We start from the raw sequence: 9234 nt of genomic DNA on the forward strand, positions 1-9234 counted from the left end.
TCTCTTATTTTTAGTGACCCCCACCTTACTTCATACTAAGTATGAAAATGCACCACATCCCACGTTACATGTAATTTATATTTAACTAGATCAAAGTGGAGTTGAGTTACAGCTGAGTAGCTGATTTAATGTCAGGTTTTGTGCAAACCCATCAGGACTCATTTCTGTTGTAAGTGATAGAATGCAGGATCACCTGGTTTCAAGGAAATGAGCCATTATTGGCCCACATAACCATGAAGTAACTTGAGCTTCAGATGTGACCGGATCTAGAGCCCAAATAATGTGGCCAGGATGTAGTTTCTCTCCTTCTCTCCCTCTTGGCTTTGCTTCATCTGTACTGGCTTCACTGTCAGACAGGATCTCCCCTCATGGTGATAAAGTGGCTGCCTCTGCTTCAGCCTTACAAACTCATCCAGTTTAAATCCACCTATGTTTGGGGTTGCCTAGAAGATGTCTCAAGGAACACTCTGATTGGATGGCTTGGGTCACATGCTCACCTATGAGCCAGTCACTGAAGCCAAAGGGAAAACAGTGTCTGGATGTCGTGCTCTGGTAGGGATGAGGTGGGGCTCCTGGGCTATGAGGGTGGAGAGTGGGGAAGGAATAGATTTCTGAATGGCAGTGGGAGTCTGTTACCTAATTGGAGGGTGGGGAAAGATGCAGGGGCCAGTAACAAAAGTTTACTCTACAGATCCAGGAAGTGAAGGCTCTCTCTCTTGTGCTGCCCCATGCCCCTTGTACCTGCTGTCCTCTTTCTCTCCTCCTCCTGACCAAGACTCTTTGCTTGGCCAAACTAGCGTCAGCCTCCTGATCCTTCTCTTACGCCTATCTGTGCACTTCTTTGTAAAATCCAGTTTTAGCAAGAGCCTCGCAAAGACAGTTTAGCAAGAACCCCCCACTCTCGATATCTGATCGGGGTCCTCATCCTTCTCCATCCCCCAGGTGATGTCTGATCTCCCTGGCCTGTCCTCAGCAAAAATCCTGTTAGGTGGCTTTAGCCAGAATCCCCCGTACCCTCGTCATTTTCCATCCTGTTCCTTGGCTGTAAACCAAGGAGCACCCCTACCTGCCCATGCCGTATTCAGAGTTGAGCCCAGTCTTTCTCCCCCACTGCAAAACCCTGCAACGTTGTCCCTACAACGATCAAGGTGGTCCTGAATGAACCTTCCTTACTGTGCTTTAGCAAGCATCACTGAGTCATATTTTTCTTGAACACTCCCCCTTTCTCCCCTGCAGCCCGATGGCTCCAGCAAAGAGTGTGTGTTCATCGAGAAGGTTCTGGAAAACAACTACACGGCCCTGATGTCGGCTAAGTACTGTGGCTGGTACGTGGGCTTCACCAAGAAGGGGCGGCCGAGGAAGGGCCCCAAGACCCGGGAGAATCAGCAGGACGTGCACTTCATGAAGCGCTACCCCAAGGGGCAGCCGGAGCTTCAGAAGCCCTTCAAGTACACGACGGTGACCAAGAGGTCCCGTCGGATCCGGCCCACACACCCTGCCTAGGCCATCCCGCCGCGGCCCCTCAGGTCGCCCTGGCCACACTCACACTCCCAGAGAACTGCATCAGAGGAATATTTTTACATGAAAAATAAGGAAGAAGCTCTATTTTTGTATATTGTGTTTAAAAGAAGACAAAAACTGAACCAAAACTCTTGGGGGGAGGGGTGATAAGGATTTTATTGTTGACTTGAAACCCCCGATGACAAAAGACTCATGCAAAGGGACTGTAGTCAACCCACAGGTGCTTGTCTCTCTATAGGAACAGACAACTCTAAACTCGTCCCCAGAGGAGGACTTGAATGAGGAAACCAACACTTCGAGAAACCAAAGTCTTTTCCCAAAGGTTCTGAAAGGAAAAAGAAGAAAAAGAAAAAGAGAAAGTAGTACTCTGCCCACCAACAAACTCCCCCTGACTTTCCCAATCCTCTATCCCTGCCCCAAACTCCAACAAAAATCGCTCTCTGGTTTGCAGTCATTTATTTATTGTCCACTGCAAGCTGCCCCGAGACACCGCGCAGGGAAGGCGTGCCCCTGGGAATTCTCCGCGCCTCGACCTCCTGACGACAGACGCCTCGTCCAATCATGGTGACCCTGCCTTGCTCGCAGTTCTGGAGGATGCTGCTATCAACCTTCCGTGACTCACGTGACCTAGTACACCAATGATAAGGGAATATTTTAAAACCAGCTATATTATATATATTATATATATATAAGCTATTTATTTCACCTCTCTGTATATTGCAGTTTCATGAACCAAGTATTACTGCCTCAACAATTAAAAACAACAGACAAATTATTTAAAAAACCATGAGGCGAGTGGTGGCTGGTAGTAGCGGGGGGGCAGTGTGGCCTCTGTGTCTCCTGCTTTCTGTTTGGTCTGTGGTCTTTGCACTGAGAGCTGGGGCCTTGCACATTCATTCATTCATTCATTGAAAGATTCATTTGACATTCACTATGCACTATGCACCAGGCACTGAGAAGGCAGCCTTAGAACAGATGGAAATCCCTGCTTGCAGGGAGATTCCATTCTAATGGGTCATTGATTCAGTGACCGCTTCCGTCATTTGTTCATATGCGTTGACTCATACCTCTCCTGTGCCAAGGCTTGATTCTAGGCCCTGGGGATTTATCAAAGAACATGGAAAAAATCCCGGCCCTCAGGGAATTTCACTTATAGGAATTCATTGATTCATTTCTTTATTCATTGATTTATTGATGGATTCATCCATTCAATATATATTTCTTAGGCACTTCCTAAGTGCCAGGCAGTCTTCTGAGTACTAGAAATTAATAAGAATAAAACAGACAAGAAACCATGCCTCTTGGAGCTTGCAGTCTAGGGATTAATTGATTGAGTCACTTGTGTCATCCACATCAGTGTTTTGCCAGGCACAGGCTGAACACGGAAATATGGTGGGAGCATTTAGGTCAGCTGGGGACCTGGTGTTTCTGCAAACTCTCATGGGCTGGAGCTTGAGGAATCTGGTGATGTTACCTTCCAAGAACCCACCTTCACGACCTATTTCCCAGGGCCTGGCCCAGGATGTCAGGGAGAGGCCAGGTTCGTCTCGGGGTTGAGGCAGATTGAAGGTTGGTGAGTCCTCTGTCCTGAGGTTTGGGCTGTGTGAGCGTCAGGCTTGGGGTGGGGGGCTGTTTCTGTTTTTCTCCCTCCGCTTGGTCTCCAACCTTAGCGTTGGAACAAACCGTATATTCCTGGTGGGGCAGGAGGTGGTCTGAGGCGGAAATCACCTCTGCTGCGGGGGTCCTGTGGCTGTCACCTGCCTCCCTTGAAAACTCCCCCTCCAGGGCTGGTCAGAAGAAGTCCCCATGAGACCCTAAGGAGCGGTGGGGGAGAGGCAGTGGGGAGGGGCAGGAGTGCCTTCTCTGCAGGCTCCTGGCTGGGGTGAGTTTCCACTTCTTCTGAGCACAGCTCTTGGTCTTGACCTTGCTGTCTGTGTTATGAACCCTTATCCCTTCACCCCTGGGCCCTGTCCCGAATGTCTTTGGCTCACCCTTCTGTCCATCACAGCACATTTCCGTAGAGTTTTGTGAAGCTCTTTAGCTGTACAATCTCATGGTGTTCTCAGGATACCATTATCATCCCCATTTTATAGATGAGGAGACTGAGGCTCATAACATTATGCCACTTCTCGAAGATCACACAATAAGAAAGCCATCGGGCCCGTGTCCAAATCTTAGCCTCTCCAGGATGGCGATAGCTGCCACTTGGAGAGTGCCTGTCATCGTCGGAAGCTCTGCTGGGGGCTTCAGTAGGTGCGCTGCCTGGGTATCCATCAGACAACTCCCCTGCGTGGGAGGTGGGCACCCCTGCTTCCACACTGGACAGTAAACAGAGACTCCAAGAGAGCATCAGTTTGCCCCAGGCCTCACATTGAGCAGATGACAGCCTGAGACACTGGCTGATAATCACAGTGATTCAGGTTGTCATCGATGGAGAACCTGTTATATGTCAGCTGCGTTCACTCTTCCTGTATTATTTTATTTAATGAAAACAATAACCCTTAGAGATAGGTGTTTGCTAGAGAATTGTGGAGCCAGAATGCAATCAACCATCTGTTCATTCATCCAAAAAATATTTATTGACTTTACTCTGTACCTGACACTCTCCCAGGGGCTGAAGATATAGCAGTGAACTGCACGGAGCCCTGGCCCTCATGGGGCTTCCATACTATTAGGGAAGATCAATAATAAAACAGATGCAAAATATAACGCCAAGGAGTGACAAATCATGAGAAAAAAATAAAACGTGGTGAGGGGATAGAGGATGCTATTTTAGATGAGGTGGTCTGGGGGGGGGGCTTCTGGAGGGGGAGATTTTGAACAGGAAGGAAGCGAGGGAAGAGTGTTCCACAGAGAGTGCCACAGCCTGGATGTCGCGGGATGAAGGGGGCCAGAGGGGCTGGAGCAGAGTGGGTGGGGTTGGGGGGAGAAATGGAGGAGGCAGACCACGACCTGAGCTTTCACTTGGAGTGAGATGAGGAGCCACACGTGATGTGCCTCCCACCTAAAGGGATTGCTCTGGCTACTGTGTGGAGGAGGACCGGTGGCATCCAGCCCGGCTGCCCAGTGCCAAAGCCCAGGCACTCACTCTGATCTGATGCTGCTCCTGCCACTGGCTTTGATGCACCTCTGTCCGCAACACAGCTCAGGCCCCTGTCCTCCTGCACCCAAGACCTCGCCTTTGCTTCATCCCTGGAGGCAGTGGGACCAGCGTTGTTTCCTTGTCCTGCCTCTTAGTGTCCCTGACGTTGGAAGATGTGGGCCCAGCTTTTGTTTAGACAGAACTTTCTGGACATTTCCTGAGCTATGAGAAATATGTTGATGATAAGCACAGTGGGCGGGCGGGCACGTTTCCCAGCCATGGACGCTGTCGCCTTGGGAACGCTTGCTTGAGGTAGGAGGCTAGCGAGGGTTGCCATAGTCTGGCTGGGTAGGAACTCCAGGGAAAAATGTCTATGACTTTCAGAACAGTGGGCCCACCCCACCAGCTTTTGAGGTGGGCATTTTTAACCACACTTTATAGAGCAGGCTCAGAGAGTCACTTCGTTGAAGTCACACAGGCAATAAATAGAGGAGCTGGGGTTTGAACCCAGGCCTGTCTGTCTCTAGAGCTGTAACTTGACCCGAGTCCAGACTCCCGGAGCTCTGGGCATCTGTCCAGGGTTCCAGTCTTTCTCCCTTGGTGTCCATCATTTCCCAACCCACCAGAGGGTGGAGGCAGGCATAGACCACATTCCAGGTGCTGATGGCGGCCCTTCTCCACTCTCCACAGCCTCCCCAGGACGTTGCTGTCATAAAGACCACAGAGACATGAGTCCTGGAGCGCTTCAGTTTGCTTTTGACGTGGCCACTTTCCAGCTGCGTGACCTTGGGCAAGGCACGTCTTTTCTGTGAGTGGCGTCTATCTTCATCCCAGTTGATTCTACCTTGTGGGGCTAATGTAATGCTCCAGAGAGAGCAGGGCAAACACCTGGGGATGATTCCGATTCCTGCCCCAGAAGAGGGGCCCCGGGCAGGGGGCTTCATCCTCTCAGGCTTCTCTCTCCAACTCATTGTTTTAGAGAGGAGGGAGCCGAGACCAGAGAGTAAGCGACTTCCTCCAGGTCCCCCAGCGAGTTAATGACAGAGCCCATTAGATGATCAATTCATAGGAATGATAGTGGGTGAGGTGAGTCAGGAGCCCCTTCAGTGGCCAGCCAGGCTCTTCTTCTCATCCTTCCCAAATTTGCAGCAGAGGGCAGTGGGAAGGGGGTCCTCACCACCCCCCCCAGCCCTATCATGGTGCAGGAGGTGAGTGAAAGTTGACCCTTGCCCTAGCATTTCAAGAGACAGGCAGGCAAGAATGGTAGGAAGGGCCCCCTGAATCTGGGACAGAAGTGGATTTGGAGACAAGGGTATTCTCCCCACCTCCCCTGCCCTGTGCGTTGTTTGGATCCAGAGTCTTCTCCACCTGTGGCCACCCCTTGCCCTCCTGCTCTATACACACCTTGATGTCCACACATCCAGCTTCTAGCGCATGGTTCCTAGGGCAGAGTAAGCTCTTGCTCTCTCTTTTTTTTTCTTTTGAGATGAAGTCTCACTTTGTCACCAGGCTGGAGTGCAGTGGCGCGATCTCGGCTGCAACCTCCACCTCCAGGGTTCAGGTGGTTCTCCTGCCTCAGCCTCCTGAGTAGCTGGAACTACAGGCACGTGCCACCACGCCCAGCTAATTTTTGTATTTTTAGTAGAGACAGTGTTTCACCATGTTGGCCAGGATGGTCTCTATCTCTTGACCTTGTGATCCACCCTCCTCGGCCTCCCAAAGTGCTGGGATTACAGGCATGAGCCACCACGCTTGGCCAACTCTTGCTCTCTTAGCTGTTACTCTGATCACATTTGATTGGCACAAGAGCCTGGCAAGATAGATGTTAGGATGTATATTTTGTAGATGAGAAAACTGAGACCTGTAGAAGAATGTCATTGACCCAGATTCTATGGTAGAAAGTAACCAGGCTGAGATTTGAACCCAGGCCTCCCTGTTCCCACTTTTCCCTTTCCCAGCATTCCTCCCCATCTCTGCCTTTGCTGGGAGTGGAGTGGGGAATAAAGTTCCAAAGCTGAGGGCCAGAGAAGCAAGTGGCCCTACCAGGGTGGGTGGGGAGGGCCTTCCCCAGGGAGAGGCTGTGTTTTGGGAGTGTGTCACCAGTGCCAGCCAGGTGAGCCGCAGGTGTGGGGAGGCACAGCCCCAGGCTGCCTGCAGGACGTTGAGGGGATGCCCTTCTGCCTGCCTGCCCAGCTGGAGCCTAACAAGGCCAGGCTGGGATGGCCTGGGGCTTGAAAGCCCCATAAATGGGGCAGAACCTTCCCTCCCCAGCAGCAGGATTGGGGCTTCCAAAGAACAATAGTGAATTAGGTGCTAAAGATGTGAAGGCTGCTCCCCAACCATGCAATTAGCTTGCAGGTCTGTTACAAACATTAGGCAGCAGAATTGGGGACCAGATGGCGGCAAGGCTCACCCTTGCTGTCCCAAGACAGCCTGGCTTCCTGGCTGAGGTTTCTAGCTCTGGCAAGGAGGGGAGGCGGCAGGTAGACCCGGTGTATGACCCCCTGCAGAGCAAACAGCCATTAATCAGGCATTCCCTCCCCTCCCTTGGGCAGCTTCATGACCCAATTAGCACTTGCTAGAATTTCTGCCCTGCTCTTCCAGTCTCCCAGGCTGACCGCCCTGCAGCTGCAGGCCCCATGTCACCCACCCTCTGGGGTGGGTTGGAGGTACAGCCGATTTAAAAAGACTGTCACAGACCTCAGTCTCCTTTCAGTACCAGCTCGGTACTTCCCTAATTCTGTCACTTAATTCCCACCACAATCCTCCTGGAGACTTTTTAGTCTGCTTCCTACCAATGAGGAAACCGGCAAAGAGAAGAGGGGTCACTTGCTCAAGGCCATCTGTGTGACTCCCCAAATCCTGCGCATGACCATTGCAACACAGAACAGCACCCCTGCAACCCCCACACCCAGGAGCTGGTGTGATTCCTGTCTTACTTAAGGACGGAAGATCAGAGAGGCAAGGTGAGTTGCTCATTATTAAGTGGTGAAGCCAGGATGTGAAACTACACCTACCGGGTTCTAGAACCTGCTTCTCCTCCCCTTCTGCACCTTCATTTCCTGTTCCTGTGTTATTCAGGATTCTTTTGGATGCAAGTGACAGAAACACATGGAAACTGACTTAAACCAATAAGGACATTTATTGGCCTATGTAACAGAAAAGTGCACAGGCCGCTGGCTTCAGGCAAAGCTGGATCCAGGTGTGCACTCTCCTCTCCCTGCTTTCTGCTGTGTTGGCTTTATCTTCAGGAAGGCTTTCCCTGCTGTTCTAGGCTTACATCTGCCTGGACTAATAACTTCAGCAGAAAGAGAACATATCTTTCCCACAGGCTCCAGTAAAAGTCCCCGGGTGGACTCTGATTGGCTCAACACCCTTACATCAGTCACCGTGATCAGGGAGACAGAATAGTTTAATTGTCCAGGCCTAGAACATGGACCAGTCCCTGCAACTGGGCTGGGGAAGGGATAAGCCAATTCTACCCAACTTTAAGGTCTGAAAGTGGGAGACGGTGGCCTCGCCAAGGAATAGGGCAGCATAGGGCAGTGATCACCAGAAAAAGGGGCGATCACAAAAGCAAGAGAGGTCTATACCAGAGGTTCTCACTTGAGTGCATCAGTCACCGGGAGAGCTTGTGAACACACAGATTGCTGGGACCCACCCCTACGGCTTCTGCTGAAATATCTAGGGTAGGCCCGAGAATTTGCATTTCTGGCAAGTTCTCGAGAGATCGTGATGCTGCTGGTCTGGGCCACATTTTGAGAACCAATGTTCTGTCCTCTTGTTTTGTGCTCATGCTTCCGCCTTCAGTGTACAGTATCACCATTCCAGGATGTGTTCTAGTCCCAGGCCAAGAGGTGCATGGATACAATCATCTTAGGGAATCCATGTACATATCGCAAGGGCTCTTTCCTAACCCATCTGCTGCAGAACGCTCCTCTGACTGGCCGTGTTTCCTCCTCCCACCCACTTTCCACAATACTCTCCTGCACTTGACAATGGAAAGGTGCACCTGTCACTCGCCCCACATTTCATCCTGTGTATTCCCAGGGGTGTAGAAAACTCCACACCATGGAATATAGGGTCCATCTCAGTGCAGGGAACTCCCTTGAATTCTGGTGCTATGCATTCGTGGTAAGGGCTCAGGGCAAAATGCGGCTCCTGTTTTGGGCTGCGTTGAATTCTTCTGAATTCAGGTATATTGTACAGTCAGATGGTGAGAGTATTGACAGTTTTTCTTGAGTTATCATGTGTCTTTCATTCCCCAAATATTGTCCTGGAATTCACTCAGCATTCACTACTAAGGGAGGGTCTTGTGATTGCAAGGGGAATATTGATAGTGGGATTAACTCATTCAGGGACACAAACTCATGGGTATATTCCATGCTGTCTCTCTCTCTCACTCTCTGACTCTCTCTTTCTCATCCATCCATCCATCAATCTATCTGTCCATCCACCTGCGTATCTACCTATCTGCCAACCAACAAAATCATCTCAGAATCGCAATGTTTAAGATTTGGAGACAGCATGCTGGAAACTAAGAATGCCCAGGGCATTTTCTTAGCCGTCCTTTCCTTGCTTTATATCTCTGTAAAGCATTTTGCCCACTTGCAAAGAGAAGGAGGTAAAGT

General features: G+C 50.6%; 1 protein-coding gene across 3 annotated transcripts in view; it reads left to right on the forward strand.

The window, feature by feature from the left end:
* FGF18 (fibroblast growth factor 18) overlaps nt 1-2308 on the forward strand; it is a 36910-nt gene extending 34602 nt beyond the window's left edge. For all 3 annotated transcript variants that reach the window (XM_032260338.1, XM_032260337.1, XM_032260336.1), the window contains one exon: nt 1237-2308. In XM_032260338.1, the coding sequence (XP_032116229.1) occupies nt 1237-1503 (267 nt within the window). In that variant the 3' untranslated portion in view covers nt 1504-2308. The remainder of the gene's footprint in view (nt 1-1236) is intronic.
* Nucleotides 2309-9234: the final 6926 nt, after the last annotated feature.

Source organism: Sapajus apella, unplaced genomic scaffold (assembly GCF_009761245.1).
Source record: "Sapajus apella isolate SASKATOON/1434 unplaced genomic scaffold, GSC_monkey_1.0 scaffold117, whole genome shotgun sequence".
NCBI classification, from domain to species: domain Eukaryota; kingdom Metazoa; phylum Chordata; class Mammalia; order Primates; family Cebidae; genus Sapajus; species Sapajus apella.